This window comes from Arachis ipaensis, chromosome B04 (assembly GCF_000816755.2).
Source record: "Arachis ipaensis cultivar K30076 chromosome B04, Araip1.1, whole genome shotgun sequence".
Taxonomy (NCBI): domain Eukaryota; kingdom Viridiplantae; phylum Streptophyta; class Magnoliopsida; order Fabales; family Fabaceae; genus Arachis; species Arachis ipaensis.
In genome coordinates this window covers 6,141,588-6,160,490 of record NC_029788.2, presented here as the reverse complement: position 1 = coordinate 6,160,490, position 18,903 = coordinate 6,141,588, and the positions used below count along the sequence as shown (strand labels likewise).

General features: G+C 34.8%; 1 protein-coding gene across 2 annotated transcripts; it reads left to right on the top strand.

Moving 5' to 3' along the window:
• Positions 1,136 to 4,950, top strand: LOC107638639 (aspartic proteinase A1). Of its 2 annotated transcripts, XM_016341994.2 has the most exons (14): positions 1,137 to 1,268; positions 1,591 to 1,975; positions 2,065 to 2,125; positions 2,347 to 2,441; positions 2,575 to 2,687; positions 2,777 to 2,945; positions 3,049 to 3,088; positions 3,215 to 3,279; positions 3,391 to 3,504; positions 3,616 to 3,680; positions 3,770 to 3,926; positions 4,016 to 4,135; positions 4,227 to 4,315; positions 4,405 to 4,950. In XM_016341994.2, exons 2-14 carry the CDS (start codon positions 1,598 to 1,600, stop codon positions 4,487 to 4,489), a joined length of 1,551 nt encoding a protein of 516 aa, XP_016197480.1. In that variant the 5' UTR covers positions 1,137 to 1,268; positions 1,591 to 1,597; the 3' UTR covers positions 4,490 to 4,950. The 2 variants fall into 2 exon arrangements, with proteins under 2 accessions (XP_016197478.1, XP_016197480.1); XM_016341992.2 differs by having other exon boundaries at positions 1,136 to 1,268; positions 3,049 to 3,279.

Sequence of the window (18,903 nt, the reverse complement as noted above, 5' to 3'; positions counted from 1 at the left end):
AGTTTAGTGAAATTATAAAATTCAATAAAATAATTAAATATTATTTTAAAAACAAATCAATAATATTTAGTAAACAAAAAAAGTAGCGCGGTGCTTGCATGCAAATACTTTTGTTATTAGTTTTATAATATGTTGTTACTTTGCTTGTTAGGACAAAACTTGTAGACTTAATGATTGAACTATTTTTCACTATGATAGTGGTCATAGTATTTAAAGTGTTTATTAATACAACTACAAAATTATCTAAAAAATAATATTAAAACAATATATTAATAATTGAGGATAAAATAATATTTTAACAAAAACTTATGCCTTTTGATTATATATAGAGCCCCCTTTTAAATCTACATCACGCTGAATCATGTTTGACATTATCACGCAAATATTTATCCTCTTTTTTTTTTTTCTTTATTTCATTCTTCTTATGGAATATTTTCTCATTTATGAATTATCAGTTACTAACATTACTTATCATTATCATCATTAACCATTAATCATCATCATATATAACGTGTATATCGCTAAAGAAATAACGTTGAACATGTCTTTCTCTAAGCGATTCGATGGGATAAATGCAAAATTTTAAAATTAAATGTTGAAGTTGGCGTATGCAAAATTTTAAAATTAAATGTTGAAGTTGGCCTAAATTATAACACAAACCCAAAAGATTTCAAATGTTTATACACAATATTTAAATAGTAAATTAATAGTATTATTATTAATTAATTAGATACTTGGATATATACTTTTCATATGACAAAAAAAAAACATAAAATCAATCGTAATTTAATAGTTAAGAATTGTGTATTTGTGTGTAGCTTTTAGAAATTGGAAGTAACATATTCGATTTACACAATAACTATTTTAAAACTATTTGCTGGTTAAAATGAAATAAAAAGTAAAATGGCAAGTACAGAATAGATACTTAAAAAAGGAAAAAGTAAAAAAGAAGTATGAGGTGTGAAGGAAAGAAAGAAAGGGGGTGGCGAGTAGATTCACATTCGACTTTAAGGGCACGTAAGTCGCAAACGAAATTCAGTTATGGATCCCCAACGCGTCACGCCAAAACTCTACCGTTCCCTTTGCGATCAACGGCCCTGATTCACTCAATAAAGTGTAACGGTTGAGATTATTAGCTGACCTGAGCTGGTCCCACTCCTCACACGAACTGTGCCACCCCAACCTCACTTCCTTTTTCTCTTCTTTAAATACTTCATCCTCTCTTGCTCTTCATTCATTCGTTCATTCCTTTCTTCCTCTCTTCATTGGTACGTAACTCCTTCGTTATTCTCCTTTTTGCGTTCTTACATTCTTTTTCTTTAATTATTGCTGTTACATTCATTCTTATCGCTCTGGAACCAATTATGTTAGTTCTGTTTCCCATTGCATGCATCGTTATTATTTGCTAGTTTTGGGGGTTTATGCTGCTGATTTAATCAATGTTAGTAGTAAATAGCAAACATGCGCGTATGACAATAAGTTAGGGACTCACGGCATGCGTTACATTGTTGATAGAGTTATGTATGAATGAATAAATTAATTGTACTATTCCATTGTTGATCGAATTTTCTGAACTTGGATCATGAATAGGGTTGAAATGGGAAACAACTCCAATATGGTTATGCTGGGTTTGGTTCTGTCAATCCTGTTGTTTTCTCTGGTTTCCTCTGCCGCCGGTGGTGAGGGGCTGCATAGGATTGGGCTCAAAAAGTTCAATAAGCTGGATGGCCATGACCGCTTGGCTGCACGCCTTGGCTTCACAGATGTTGAGTCCATGAGGTCCACCATTAAGAAGATGATACTCCAATACTACCTTGGAGCTCCCGGGGACGCCGATATTGTTGCGTTGAAGAATTACTTGGATGCTCAATACTATGGTGAAATAAGCATTGGTACCCCTCCCCAGAAGTTCACTGTTATTTTTGATACTGGTAGCTCTAATATGTGGGTTCCATCATCTAAATGTTACTTCTCGGTGAGGTTTCTTAGATGCTTACCATGTTATCTTATCATTGTTTCCCCGTTATGCTGGTTTGTTCATAGACATTTCCAATTATTGTGCAGGTTGCTTGCTACGTACATAACAAGTATAAGTCCAGTGAATCAAGTACATATAAGGAAAATGGTTTGTTACTTTGCTTTGATTGAGATTTGAAGTTTCTTTATGATAAATTCCATGATTTATGTTGCTTCGTAATTTTTTTGAGTTGTTTGGGGGCCTTTCTTACTTTGTCTGCACTTTACTTGATCGATACAAACAATTGAACGTTGATGGAGACTGCACATACACCAAGATGGTGTCCTTTCATTTTTCCTTTATAATTTACCTTTCTATATATTATTTAGGGACTTCTGCTGCTATTCAATATGGTACTGGATCAATTTCTGGATTCTTTAGCTATGATGATGTCAAAGTTGGTGTCATAACTGTAAAGAACCAGGTAAAATTGATTGTCAATCCCTTTTTATTTAATCTTTTCCTTCACCTCAAAGGATGAGGGTGTCAGTTAAATTGGCTTCTTTCATAATATATTGATAAATCAAATGACATAAATCATGTTTTGGTCCTCTTAGGAATTCATTGAAGCAACTAAAGAGCCTGGAGTTACATTTGTAGCAGCTAAGTTTGATGGTTTGGTTGGACTTGGATTCCAAGAGATAGCAGTTGGAAAAGCTGTTCCACTGTGGTATCTGTCCACATCTAAACTCTTGATTAAATATTTTGCTAACATTTTTGTTTAATCTCTGTCATTTATGAGGCACTTTCTTGTCACAGGTACAATATGATTGAGCAGGGTCTTGTTAAGGATCCAGTATTTTCATTTTGGCTCAATCGTAATCCAAATGACGCTCAGGGTGGCGAGATTGTGTTTGGTGGTGTTGATCCTTCTCACTTTAAGGGTGAACATACATATGTGCCAGTGACAAAAAAGGGATATTGGCAGGTTAGTTATTTAAAAAAAATTGTTTATTATACTTATATGCTGCATATGTTAATTTTCTATTGCTCTTTGTTATATAATTATTTATTGAAAATTTTCTGTACAGTTTGACATGGGAGATGTTCTTATTGGTAGCAAACCCACTGGTATGTATAGACAACAACATATTAGAGCAAAATTCCCGATAATTTTTTTTGATAGCTTGAACGTGATAGAATTTTCATGGTTTGTTCATTGGTGCTTACCCTGTCATATTGCTATTTGTTACCCAGGATATTGTGCAAAGGGCTGCTCAGCAATTGCAGACTCGGGGACTTCTTTGTTGGCTGGTCCAACGGTATGAATACAACACCTTTTGCTATGATTCCATAAGGAGCAAAGAATAATACATATTTTTTTGCCAAATGAAAAAGCTTCTACAAATTGAAAATTGTTCTTGTTCTTGTAGGCTATAATCACACAAATAAATCAAGCAATTGGAGGATCTGGAGTTGTAAGCCAACAATGCAAATCTGTCGTTGAACACTACGGACAAACAATATTGAACTTACTCTTGGTTGAAGTAAGTTCTTAACTCATTCTTGGTGAATTTCTTTCTCATGGTCATGGCCCATGAATGATTTAGTCATTTTTAGAACGATTTATTTTTAATGGTTTTCACTTGAACCTGTAGGCAAACCCAAGGAAGATCTGCTCTCAAATTGGACTATGCACCTTTGATGGAAGTCATGGTGTTAGGTTAGGAGTGCAAATATGTTAAACCTTTGATTTTTGTTATCTAATTTGAAAGCTTAAATTATTATGTTTAATATCTTACATACTTTCAGTATGGGGATCGAGAGCGTGGTCGACAGGAAAGAAAGAGAATTGTCTGGTGGATACGGGGATGCTACTTGTTCTGCATGTGAGATGGCTGTTGTTTGGATGCAGAACCAACTGAGTCAGAATCAGACACAAGATAAGATCATAGACTATGTCAATCAGGTGAGATAGTCTTTAAATTCTAGCTACAATGTAAATATGCTGCTTTCTCCTCTTCATTCTGGCCTTACTCATGAATGATGATATTGCAGCTTTGTGAGAAATTGCCTAGTCCAATGGGCCAATCATCTGTTGACTGTGAAAAGATCTCTTCAATGCCTATTGTCTCCTTCACTATTGGTGGAAAAACTTTTGACCTTTCCCCACACGATGTATAGTGTCCTCAAACCTTGATCATCTGCATTTTCAGTTTTTCACTATTGTTCTGTTTTTCTGAACCACTCTTGCAATTGTTATCTTCAGTACATACTCAAGGTGGGGGAAGGTCCTCAAGCCCAATGCATCAGTGGCTTTACTGCTTTGGATGTTCCTCCTCCACGTGGCCCTCTCTGGTACTACATTGAATTTCTTTTGATTCTGATTCATTTGATTTGATTCCTATGATTGGATTGTCACTTAATGAAATCTCTTGATAATGCAGGATCCTTGGAGATGTCTTCATGGGACGCTATCACACAGTCTTTGATTATGGCAAAAGTAGAGTTGGGTTTGCCCATGCTGCGTAGAGAATCTTCTTGTGTATGTATTGCATAATGGAAATTCATTGGAGACCATTATTGCTAGTATCTTCTTTTTCGTAATGGACCTAGAATTGTACCTTGCATATATATATAATATATATATATACTCGTCACACCCCTTTGATTGATTAGGATATAACAGAGAATCCTTGGGGCTGTGACCATAGTTGGCGCACCAGGCTTTTATTTATATGCAATATGATTGCTGGGGTTAAGGATGTAGATATGGTTATTGTGATTCCTTATTTTATTCCTTGTTTTAGTTTCGGATCCCAATATGCATGTGTCGTGTGTCAGATGAAATGCTTCAAACTATGCATATGGGAAATGCATCGGAGTGTTCATCTAATATGTCAATGAGTGCTTAGATCAATTGTTACAAATAGTTTGTTTTTCTTTTAGGACATCTATCATAAATAAATAAGAATCTGGATTTTCATTTTTTATGAGGGTTCCTATGTTACTGGTAGAATGACCCGTATAAAGAACAGTACATTATAAATCTAAGCATTAAAATATATGAATATGTTACGAAAAAAAATGTATCTAGTACTATTTGTAGCATTCATATCTTAATATTTAATTATCAAAATATGCTAAAACAATAATAAATTCACAAAAAAGTGAAAAATATTAAATAATCAGTAATTTTTTCTTACATTTATTTTGCATTTAGATTAATATTAACTAATTTTTTTAATTTTTAACCTAAAATTTAGTCTCTTAATATTTTTTTAATAAAAAATAAATTCAATTGTGATACACTGTTGATATAAAAGAATAGCAATACATCAATCTATTAAATTAAGAAGTTACCATACCCCTTTATTTTTGGACGAAAGAAGTTATCTTACCTAAGGTCCTACCAAATTTTCACTCGAATTCAGTAACTTATCAAATATTACAAACTGGCCCAAAAGGATCACTGAAATAAGCCCCATATGTGCAACTATGAAGGCCCACATCAAATCGATCAGGCTTAAATGTGGACCTCATTGAGTTGCAAACTCAAATCCCTCTATGCTCTTAAAAGTATCAGTACTCTTTCCAGGTCCAAGAAAAAAAGGGTATAAGTACTCTGTAACGCTGGTTTTGTATTCCTAGATGAAGATTTTTGTGGGGCCTCTTTACCCCACCTGGTGAATGCAATTAAACCTTGGGCCTATGGCCCCAGCTTACTAAAAAAAAAAAACTGAGAAAGAACTATGAACACTTAACGAAGAGCCTTGTTAATCACTTGACTAATAGTTTTGTATCTATCTTGTAGTCAATATAAAAGAAAAAAAACATCAACTATCAAATGTGTTCTCTTTTCTCTTTATAAAAGAAGAATCGAAAATTATTGAGTTTGCAATTTCTAATAGATACAAAATAATATGAAATTGAATATTATCTATAATAATACACTAACTATAACAAAGCCAATATGAAAAAATATCATGTGATTACTCTATATAATATAGGAAGCGGTTCACATAGTAGAGAAGCAACTTGCACTTTCCTTCACCCACATAATGAGAGATAAAGTTACTCTCTTATCCTTTAATGCTTTAACCAATTTGTGTTGGAAAGAGCTGAACGTTGTGATGGATTAATATGACTATATGAGTGGGTCTCTTTTTCACTAGCATTTTTGTTACAAAATAATTATTATTTTATTTATATTTTTAATATAATTGAAATAGTATTTAATGAAATATTTTTATTTAACTAATATTTATTTAATTGACAAAAAATATAACATTCCTTACTTAATAAAAAAATATTTAAGAATTATCTTTAAAATTATAATGTTAGTCTAATTTGATGAAAATTCAATAACAATGTATTTTACATTAAAAGTAATATACTTATATATATGAATTTGAGAGAGATATTATCAATTTTTTTTAAGTGAAATATTATCAATTTAAAATTATCAAAATTAACTAACTATTTATTTATGTACTATTTGTACAAAAATAAAAAAATTACAATATAATAACTAAAATCTGATCATCACCGTATATAAATCTTGAATTGTAGGTAAAACTACTTTTATATAAATTAAAATTATGAAAATATATAAAATGACAAAAATACCTTGTTTGAATTATTTTTATTGAGTAGGTTATATTAAAAATTAATTACTAAAGTGTATTTTTTGTGTGTCTTGATTAGACTCTTATTTATAGAATTTAACAGATAATTATACAATAAAATAAATTATAAAATTTAACATCATTCACACACTTTTTATTTTTATTATAGAGAAGAGATTGGGGTAGGACGGAGATATGGAGAGCATGTGAGCTTTACCAACTTGTGGGATCAGTTAAGAACAAATCAGACGGTCCGAAATTTCCATAAATCGGACCCTACGAGTTGTTCAAATTCGTTTAAAAAAATCTTATAATAATCAATTCGGACCCTCCGAATTGCTTTTTCTATTACTAAAAAAAAAAACAACACGGACAGTCCGATTTGCACCGTCTAAAATTTAAATTTTTTCTCTTTGCAAATCGGACTGTCCGATTTGCCACTTATATTTTACTTCACAAACAATTCGCATGGTCCGAGTTGTTAACATCAAAATTCACAAAAAACTGCCCCACATTTTGGTGTAGCACCCCCATATCTCACAATGAAGCACTACATACTCATATGTTCCATAACAAAAAAAATCAACCTCATTCACGCAAGAGCATAATATATAAATTCAGTAAATGTGTCCCATTACAATTTTAAACTAATAACACTTGAATAATATTTATGTATCAACGTATGAATTAATATTTGTAAACAAATATTTTTACCATATAGCAATAATATATACCTCCTAATGAATTATTATTTCTAGGTAATGTATCAAAACTATATTAATAACAATCAAGAATAAAATGTATACTTATACTAAAAGTATTAAAAATTATTTACTAAATTATTGTCAAATTTTCTATGTTTTCTTGATGAATAATTTGACCGTAGAAAATCACTCCTCAATTTTGATACTCATTTGTTTTCAATTTATTCCACTATTTTTCTTCTTCTTTGGACTCTGTTAATTTTGACATCACAGTGCTCTCAGTTTAGGATTATACTACTCATTCTTTATCTTCAAAATCTCAATTTATTCTTTAGTTTCAAGATCTCATTTCATTATTTTTTTTCAACCATCTTAAAAAAAACTACATATCAAATGGTCTCTTAAATTCACGGTGGCCTTTTATTTCAACACTTATTTGTAAAGTCATTTTTAAAGTTACTGTTTTTGTCTTTTTCCTTTTTTATTAAAGGGTTATATTCGTCATTTTATGAAAACTACAAGACAAATAAATTTACCTACAACTTGATCGTACAAGGAACATTGAAGTTCCATAAAAGTACTATGGCATATGTGATAATTTTCCTATAATATAATGTGAATTTTTTTTTTAATGATGTTTCAATTACAATGCTACAGAAATATATATGGTATCATCTATACTATAATTTCAATGAACAAGAATAAAATTCTCATATAAAAATTCCCTACAAGTTCTCTCCTGTTAAATGTTACAGCCCAAACCACCCGCTAGTACGATATTATCCGCTTTGGCACACAAGGTCTCACGATTTTGCCTTTGAGGATAGGGATGATAGCCGAAACCCCCCACACTCACTCGTCAAAATGCATCATGCTAGGGAGAGGTATCCACACCCTTATAAGGCATGCTTCGTTCCCCTCCCAACCGATGTGGGACCTTACAATCCACCTCCTAAGGGAGCCCAGCGCCCTCGCTGGCACATCGATCCGAGCTCCGACTCTGATACCATCTCTAACAGCCCAGACCACCCGCTAGCACGATATTGTCCGCTTTGGCACATAAGGCCTCATGGTTTTACCTTTGACGATAGGGATGATAGCCGAAGCCCCCTCCCACACTCACTCGTCAAAATGCGTCATGCTAGGGAGAGGTATCCACACCCTTATAAGGCATGCTTTGTTCTCCTCCCCAACCGATGTGGGACCTTACATTAAAACTCCTTGCAAACCTTATTTTACTCTCTAAGTTTGCTCTTAACCTTCCTGTATTCTCACAATTTTTTACCTCAGTCACAATTTGAAAAACTCACTCATATTTTGAACAAACAAATTGTAGTAGTCGTATCCAGTTGCATCATCTTAATAATGACGGCCTACGTACCATTTACCAGGATCAAATGAAACGTAGTTCCTTTATTTGCCTTGTAATACTTAATATGGAATAATGTTGAGCAAATTCAAGCAATGTTGGAATTTATTTTTCGACACTACTTTAGTCAATATGTCTGATGGGTTTTCGTTTGTGTGTACCTTCACGATAGAAATGTTACCCTTCTCTATAACATCACGCACAAAGTGATACCTAACATCAATATGCTTGGTACGAGCATGATGAACCTGATTTTTAGCCAAATGAATTGTACTTTGACTATCACAATTAAGATTCACACAATCTTGCTTAAAACCCAAATCATCTAGAAGACCCCTTAACCACAATGCCTCCTTCACCCCTTCTGCTACTACCATATACTCAACCTCTGTAGTAGATAGTGCCACTATAGCTTATAACATCAACCGCCAACTAAATGGAGTACCATATATTTTATATACATAACTAGTTGTAGATCATCGTCTGTCTAGAGTACCAGTATAATCTGAATTAACAAAATCGCTAATTTGACATGTTGATTTACCACCAAAGTATAAACTTGTGCCAATGTACCCTTCAAATATCTTAATATCCACTTGACTGCTTTTCACTATGTCTTTTTTGGATTTTGTCATAAACCTGCTAACAACACTGACTGCTTGTGAAATGTCTGGGCGTGTGCATACCATAGCGTACATTAGGCTGCCTACAGCACTTGCGTCAGGTACATTGTCCATGTAAGCCTTATCTTTTGCTATTGTAGGAGATTGTTTACCTGAGAATCTGGAATGTGGAGCCAATGGAGTCACCACCGGCTTAGCATTTTTCATCCCAAACCTTTTGATAACCCGTTCAATGTAGCTTTTTGGCTCAAGAACAATTTTCGACTTGATCTCTCTCTTCTAATCTCCATGCCTAAAATTTTTCTCGCAGCACCCAAATCTTTTGTTTCAAACTCTTCACCAAGTTGAAACTTTAACCTATTTATCTCCACTTTACTCTTAGAAGCAATGAGCATGTCATCAATATACAATAAAAGATAGATATAATCACCTCCAGAAAGCTTACGAATATATACACAACAATCATAGTTTTGTTGTGTAAACAACAATCATAGTTACTTCTAAAGAAACTTTATTTTAAAATAAAGAAATCAAATCCCTTGTACCACTGTTGAGGAGATTGTTTTAATCCATAAAGTAATTTTTTCAAGCGACAAACCTGACCTTTTTTACCCTCAACCTTAAAATCCTCATGTTGATACATGTAAATTTTTTCCTCTAAATCACCGCGTAAGAACACTGTCTTCACATCTAGTTGTTCTAACTCAAGATCGCCATGAACTACAAGACTTAAAAGCATCCGAATGGAAGTGTGTTTCACCACAAGAGAAAATATCTCATTATAATCAACTCCTTCTTTCTATGCGAATCCCTTGGCCACTATCCTAGCCTTGAATCTGGTACCATCCGATTTAGTAGGATATTCTTTTCTTTTATACACCTACTTACAACCAATAGCAGTCTTTTTCACGGGCAATGGGATTACCTCCCATGTCTTATTTTTATGAAGAGACTGCATCTCTTCTTCCATAGCAACCAACTAGCTCTCACTATCTTTATCTTTGATAGCTTTTTTGAAGATGATTGGCTCATCATCCTCCACCGAGAGTGCATACTCTACCAAATTTAACTGTCCATAATGTCTCAGAGGCTTGTCTGACCCAAAATTTTGTACGAGTTTGTAATTTTTCTTTGGCCTAGTAGATGCCAAAGAATTCTGATGTTGCTGTTGTAATACATGTGTATTTTTTCGCTAAATTTTTTCATGATCAAGTTCATTGTCCTCCTCATCTTCGTAAGTAGCATTAAGATGCTCCACCTGAACATGACTAGAGTCTATTGGTTGGTTTTTAGACTCTATCTCCACCACTTGAGTGTTATAATTTTTTCAACATCACAATCATCTGGCATCATAAATTTAGACAAAGTTACCATGGATCTTTCATTAAAGGTCACATCCCTGCTGATTACAAACTTAGAATCACTTACACTCCAAAGACAATAGTCTTGAACCCCTCTTGGATGCCCCAAAATTAAAATATTGCTTTCTTAGCTCTTTCATCAAGTTTATTGTTATAATAAGTCGTGCATCCAAAGACTCTAAGTTTCTCATAATCTGCATATTCTCTTGACCACACCTTACAAGGTGTTTCTCCATCTAAAGAAGAATGTGGAGATCGATTCACTATGTAGCACGCTATAGCAACTGACTCAGCCCACCATTCTCTGCCTAACCCAGAATTAGAGTGCATACATATTGCCTTCTCTCAAGTAGTGTACAATTCAGTCTTTTCGCGACTCCATTCTGTTGTGATGTGTTTCTAAGGTTGCGTTTGTTTCTGAGAAGAAGACAAGACAAGACACTGAGAACAAGACATAAAGGACAGAGACACAAAATTTTGTGTTCTTGTATTCTGTTTGGTGATAAACTAAAACAAATTATGAAAATCCAATTTATTTTCATTTTTTTCATTTAAAAAATTTAAGAAGAAAAATATAATAATAAAAAATATATTTATAAAAAATTAACAAGAATAATAAAAAAATAAAAAATAAGTTGTGTCTTTTGTTAGTGTCTCTGGACACAATGTCTCTATCTATGTCTCATCTGTCAAACACGATTTTGTGTCTCCATGTTCCTGTTTCAGTGTCCTGTCCCTGAAAACAAACGCAGTCTAATTGTCCAGTGTCTCACAATCCTTTCCTGATCACAGAACTCCTTGAAAGCTCTATCCGTATACTCTGTGCCATTATCAGATCGCAGATTTTTTAGCTTCCCACGTGTTCTGTTTTCAACCATTGCTCTCCACCGCTTAATAGTGTCGAATACCTCATTCTTATGCTTGAGGAAGTAAACCCAAGCATACCTTGAACAATCATCAACAAACGTAACAAAGTACCTTGAACCACCCTTGGAAGTAACTTCAGCCGCCAAATATCAATATGCACGTAGTCTAACAACCCTCTGCTTTTGTGTTTGCTTGTAGAAAATTTTACCCTGTGTGCCTTTTCATATACACAGTGTTCACAAAACTCAATTTGTGGTTTCTTCATATTTTTCAGCAAACCTTTTCCACTAAGCAATGATATACCCTTTTCTGACATATGCCCAAGCCGCATGTGCCAAATTCTCGTGCAGTCTGTTTGGTCTTTACTTCCACCGATTTCAACTACTTGCTCAACTGTAACAGTTGTCTCAAAAGAGGATAAAGATTACCATGATGAACCCCCTTCATCATGACCAAAGAACCACGAACAACTTTTAAAATTCCATTTTCAGCAACAATTTTGCAACCATTTTTCTCTAACAAACCTATAGAGATCAGATTTTTTCGCAAGTCAGGAATATGCTTCACACATTCTTCAATGTTCTTACAACTCCATCATGCATCTTGATTCTTATAGTACCTACCCCTACAATTTTACAAGCATGATTGTTGTCCATCAAAACTGTGCCGTCATTAGTGCTTTGATAGGTAGTAGGCCACTTCCTATTTAGACACATATGGTGAGAAGCTCCAGATAGGGGTGTGCATGGCCCGGTTCGGCTCCAAACATTTTAGGAGCTAATTTGGTGTAATTTCACCGGGTCTAGGGTTGGGTAAGGGTCTAAAAAATAGACTCGGTCATTATTTCGAGTCGGTTTGGCCCATATCTCAGGTCACCCGAACCCGGGCCGGTGGCCCGATCATCATACACAATTAATATTTTGTGTTATTAGTGATGGATGATGGCTATTCTTATGTGAAATTTAAGTATTGTAAACCTTAATATTTTGTGTTATTAGTCATTATAAAACTATAAGTTAATGTTTTATGTTTAAAATGCATAAGACTTTAGACTAATGCATAATATTGTATTATTTGTATTGATTTAAATATTTGGTGTTATTAGATAATATTAGTATTGATTGTGGTTATACTTTAATTTTAGAAAAGAGTTGGTTCTTGTTATATTTTTCTAAGTGAATTTTACCGTGTCAAATAATGGTTGGAGTCTTGGAAATTTGGATATTTTCACATGCTAGCTTACAAGAAGATTTCAAGGTAATGTAATGTTAACGGCCCGATTTTTACCCAGTATAATCGTGGTCCGAAAGTGTTTAGGTTTCATCGGGTCTAGGGTCGGGTTTGTGTCTAACAAATAGGTTCGGTATATATTCCGGGTCGAGTTTGAGCCACATCAAACTCGATTTCATCGAACCCTTGAACACCCCTATCTCCAGAATCAAGCATCCACTTACTGGATATCTCGTAAGAATCATCTATTACATAGTAACAATCTTCATCATCATTTGAGACGTAAGTTGCTTCTTGTTTTCTTTTGAGTTGTCATTATTCTGTTTCTTAGAATTTATCTTCTTATTTGGATAATTTGCTTTAAAATGTTCAGGCTCACCACATTTAAAGTATGTTCTCTCCGCGTGAGGTCTAGATTTTAGCTAGACTTTCTACGCTTACCTTTTGCTCTTTCATTACTCCTCCTTCTAACGGCAAACAATCCTTGTACTTGATCATTATACTCTCTTCCATTTGAAGATGACATTATACTCGTAGCAACCTTACGTAGATCATCCGCCAAAAGTGATGTCCTCGTCCCATCCATGGTCAGAGTGTCACCCACCAGCATCAAAGTCTGCACCAAATTTTCATAGGACTTCAGTAATGAAAGTAATAATATGAGTGCCTGATCCTCATCTTCAATCTTCACATCTATATCCTTTAAGTTTGATATAATCCTATTAAATTTATTGATACATTCTTGAATTAAGGTGCCTTCCTCCATCTTACATGTACACAATTTAGATTTTAAGTAGATCTTGTTAGTTAGAGTCTTTGTCATGAAGTTACTCTCTAACTTTAACCAGACGCATGCTGCAGTTGCTTCTTCATTCACCAAGAAAGCAACATCCCTCTCAAGGCATAAGATTATTGCAACTCGCGGTTCAAGATCTAATTCTTCCCAATCCTCATCCTTCATATCCTCTGGCTTTTTCTCTTTTTCCGCCAGTGCCTTGTGCAATTTTTGTGATATAAGCAAATTTTTCATCTGCATCCTCCAGTAGAAAAAATTATTTTTCCCATTAAACTTCTCAATTTCTGATGAGTTTGGAAAACTCCTATTTAATTTTGATGATGAACAAATATTATTAAAATATTTAATTACAAAATTATTGATTTGATCTTAACTCATATTTGCTTAATTAATAATTTTGTTATGTAGATTTTATTGGGCCGAAAATAAATGAAATACAGCAAGCCCAAAGAAAGCTTTCCTTTGTGTACAATGCTTGATCCAAAAATCTATCAGGAAAGCAAATATTACTATTGGGCCAGAATTTAAATAGTATCACTAAGCCCAATTAGTTTGAAGGAATCAAAATTTTATTGGGTCAGATTAAGCTTTATTGCTACCAAGCCCAATTTGAATTTTGATGAATGTTTCCATGCTGATCCGAATCAAATATTCATCAAGAAAGCAAATGTTATCATTTGGGTCAGATTAAAACTTAATGTTACCAAGCCCAACGCTATTTTTGATGAAAGTTTCCAAGCTTGGTCCGAAACCAAGTTTAAATGAAAGCTAAATGGCTTCATGCTTTCCAATGGATTCCATCTCTCTGTTAAGAATGGATTTCAAATTTTAATATGTTAGCATTGGAAACATGAGAGAGAACTTGACTTTGATTTGATGGGAATCATTATGATTAATGTTATACGCTACTCAAAGCAAGGGAAGTAAAAAGCAATCTATCAACTTGTTTCATTTTCATTTAATTGCTTTTACTTTAACTTCACATTCTCTCTCATCTCTTTCTTCTTCTTTCTTCGGTCCTTGTCCAGGAAATAATAAAAAAGTCAAGTGATTTGATGGAAATTAATGGTAGCTTACACGCTACTTCACAAGCTTGGAGAAATGCACCTAATTATTTTATCCATCATAACTCTCATAGCTTTGCTTTTCTCTTTCTTCCTTCTCTCTATTTGCTTCTCTTCTTTCTTCGGTCCTTATCCAGGAAATAATGGAAGAAATGTTCTTCAACCAACAGAAGGAAGAAGATGCATGCATCAAGACCATCAAGCTAATGATGGCAAGAAAACATACTAAAATAAAAATGAGCTGTGGCTAAGATACTTACCAAATGTGGTCAAATTTGGTGAGGTTATCTTGAGCTTTCCATGCTCAAAAAGGAAGAAGAAGATCTCGGCCAGCAAGGGAGATTCTTGAAGCATGGCTTGTCTTTGATTCTGCTCAACCGCCACAGGGAGTAGCTAGAGTGGCGAAGTGATGGTTGAAGGCAGAGATTGAAGCAGATGAAGTCATCATCATCATGAAGCATCAAGGGCCAGAATTCCATCTTGGAAAGCAAGCCAAGGATGGAGAGCTCGGATTGATGAAGGGTGATGATCAAGAAAGGACTAGAGGTAATTGCATGTTGGTTAATGCATGGTTATCTCTTCTCTCTCTATGTGGCCGAACCGGTTTGTTGAAGGAGGAAGAAGTTGGTTCGGTTTTGGCTTCAATAAGTGGAGGCTCCCCTCTTCTATAATAAGGGTGGACAGCCACTGTTTGAAGCAAGGAAAAAATTTGAGAGTGCAAGGCACAGTGTTCTCAGAGCTACCTGAGCTAACAGTTTTCTCTTCTCCTTCAATGTATTCTGTTTTGTATTTTTCTGTTTAATTTTGTCATGTCTTGAGTCTCATGGAAAAAGGCAAACAATGAGGTATGTAATGAAAAAGCCATAGAGCGGAAAAAGGCAGAGAGTGCAAAATTAAAAGAAAAAGCCATAGATGTCTTAGAGTTCCTTTGTTCATCTATGTTGTGTTTCATGATTCTGTGGGAATCCCCTTTTAAGTTACTAAGTTGGGTTAGCACTTTACAAGTTGTAATCAGATTGATTATAGTGAAATTCCATCATGTTTGTGATGGAGACTGGATGTAGGCTGCACTGCACTTAGCAGCTGAACTAGGATATATCTGGGTGTAATCTTTCTTCTCTCCAACTCCATTTCTGTTTTCTACTGCACAGGAGCAAAAAAAAACCAAAATGTCTCGTGCCAAGTGACGAGACAAAACAAAAAGTCTCGTGGCAAGTGACGAGCAAAAACAAAAAGTCTCGTGTCCAGAGACGAGCTAAAACAGAAAAGTCTCTTCTGAGTTCAGCAAGTATTAAGCAACAAAAAAAGGGGGCTAAGATTCAACCCCCCTTCTCTTAGCCACTGAAACCATCAATTGGTATCAGAGCTTGGTCTCAAAGAGATCAAGCTTTGCAGCTTGGAGCAAAGATCCTCATGACAGAAAACAGTGGTGCAAATATGGTGTCTTATAATCTAACTGAAGGTCAATCAAGCAACAGACCCCCTCTTTTCAATGGAAAAAATTATACCTATTGGAAGGAGAGGATGAAGATATTTGTACAAGCAGTGGATTACAGACTATGGAAAATCATCTTGGAAGGACCACAATATCCAACTGTTACAAGTGCCGAAGGAGTTGTCTCTCTTAAACCAGAAGCAAGATGGACAGAAGAAGATAGGAAGAAGGTAGAATTAAATGCCAAGGCAATAAATCTGCTCAACTGTGCTATAAGCTTCGAGGAGTACCGACGGGTATCAAGATGCACAACGGCAAAGGAAATCTGGGATAAATTGCAAATCACCCATGAAGGAACCACCATTGTGAAGAAGACTCGGACAGACATGTTGAATAGAGAGTATGAAATGTTTGCAATGAAGGAAGGAGAGTCCATTAATGAACTGTTCGAACGGTTCAATGCTATCATTGTTGGCTTAGATGCTCTGGGAATTACACATTCTGATTCTGTGCTAGTGAGGAAGAAAGACTTGAGCAAAGTAATTTGTTACAATTGCAAGGAAATGGGGCATTTCAAATCTGATTGTCCCAAGCTGAAGAAGGAGGAAAAGCCGAAAAAAGGAAAGAAGAAAGGACTGATGGCCACATGGGAAGACTTGGAGAATGATTCTGATGATGATGATGAAGAAACCGAGACCAAGTCACAAACATGTCTCATGGCAGACCACATAGATCAGGTAGTCTTTCATAACCCTAACACTGAAAATCTTCATCTTATGATAGACCACCTTTCTGAAAAAATAAGATGTTTTCTGCTAGAAAATCAAGAACTTGAACAGCAAATTACCATTCTTAAGACCGAAAACAGTTTTCTAAAAGAAAAAGTGAGAGAGGCCGAAACTGCTTGTGATCTTGTTGAAGAAAATAAGCAGTTAAGAGCCCAAGCTAGGAGCTGTGAAAGTAACCATTGTGTTCTTACATATGTAGACTGTTTTAAGCAAAATGAAGAGTTGCTTAAAGAGGTTAAAAGACTTAAGGAAGACTTGACCAAGTTTACACAAAGTTCCGAAAGTTTAAATCACATCTTGGCTAGTCAAAAATCTCTTTATGATAAGGCTGGGTTGGGGTTCTATAAATCTGAAAATTCACATTTTGAAAATATTGCTTCATCTTCTAATGACACAAGATTTCAAGATCCCACCTACTTTAACAAAAAGGCAACTCCAAGGTTTTGTAGACTATGCAATCGGAATGGACACTTTCCCATTCAATGCTTTTTCGGTGAAAGAATGGTTGGTGACAAGGTTTATAAAATTATTTTTGATTACAATGGCTTAGGACATAGAAGATGGTTTAACGTAAAAGGATCCAAAAAGATTTGGATACCTAAGGTTACTTAAGCCCTTTTTGTACATGGCTTGAAACATAATTTTCTTAGTGTTAGTCAACTTTGTGATTTGGGTTTTGAAGTTATCTTTAAGAAATCTGTTTGTTTAGTTGTGTGTGAAAAAACTGGGAATGTTCTTCTTGAAGCTAAAAGATGCAACAATGTGTATGGATTAACTCTTGAGGATTTAAAGGAACAAAATGTAACATGCTTCACATCTTTTGAATCTGAAAAATGGCTTTGGCATAGAAAGTTGGGACATGCTAGCATGTATCAAATTTCTAAGCTAGTTAAAAGAAATTTGGTTAGAGGAATCCCAAACATCAAGTTTGATAAGGATCTTACTTGTGACGCTTGTCAATTAGGCAAACAAGTAAAATCCTCTTTTAAATTAAAAGATGGAATCTCAACCAAAAGGCCATTGGAAATGTTACATATTGATCTTTTTGGTCCTACTAGAACTCAAAGTTTAGGAGGAAAACATTATGGTCTTGTGGTGGTAGATGATTACTCTAGATTTGGTTGGGTACTTTTCCTTACTCATAAGAATGATGCCTTCCATGCTTTTTCCACCCTTTGTAAGAAAATTCAAAATGAAAAGGATTTGAAAATTGCCCATTTGAGAAGTGATCATGGAAGAGAATTTGAAAATCAAGATTTTGAAAAATTCTGTGATGACTTAGGGATTTCTCATAATTTTTCATGCCCTAGAACCCCCCAACAAAATGGGGTGGTTGAAAGAAGGAATAGAAGCCTTCAAGAAATGACTAGGGCTATGTTATGTGAGAGTGAAATTCCTAAATTCTTATGGGCTGAGGCTATGAACACAGCATGTTATATTTTGAATAGAACAATCATTAGAAAAGGGTTAAAGAAAACGCCTTATGAGCTATGGAAAGGAACCCCTCCAAATCTTAAGTACTTTCATATTTTTGGATGCAAATGTTTTGTTCTTAACAATAAGGAAAATCTTGGAAAATTTGATCCAAAATCATATGAAGGAATGTTTGTTGGATATTCCACCACAAGCAAGGCCTATAGAGTTTATCTCAAGGAACATAGGATAATAGAGGAATCCATACATGTTACTTTTTGTGATTCTAACTTAATTCCCAGTATTGTGAAGGATATTGATTCAGATTGTGAAGAGGATGGAACAAGCAAAGAAAATCCCAAATCTGTCCAGAATGAAGAATCTGTCAGCCCGGTTCTGTCTCGTCAGATTGGAGGAGACACTTCCATTTTGTCTCCTGAACAGGCACGAGCAACTGAAACAGTGAGACCACCAGAAGTTCATCAAAGTTCTACACCTGTCCGAAAGCCTAGAAAATGGAAGTCTATGAGGGGTTATCCTCATGACTTCATCATTGGTGATCCCTCTCATGGTGTAACAACAAGATCCTCCACCAAAAGGCAAACCGAACCTAGCAACTTTGCTCTCTTGTCACAAATGGAGCCCAACAATGTCAAACAAGCTCTTGA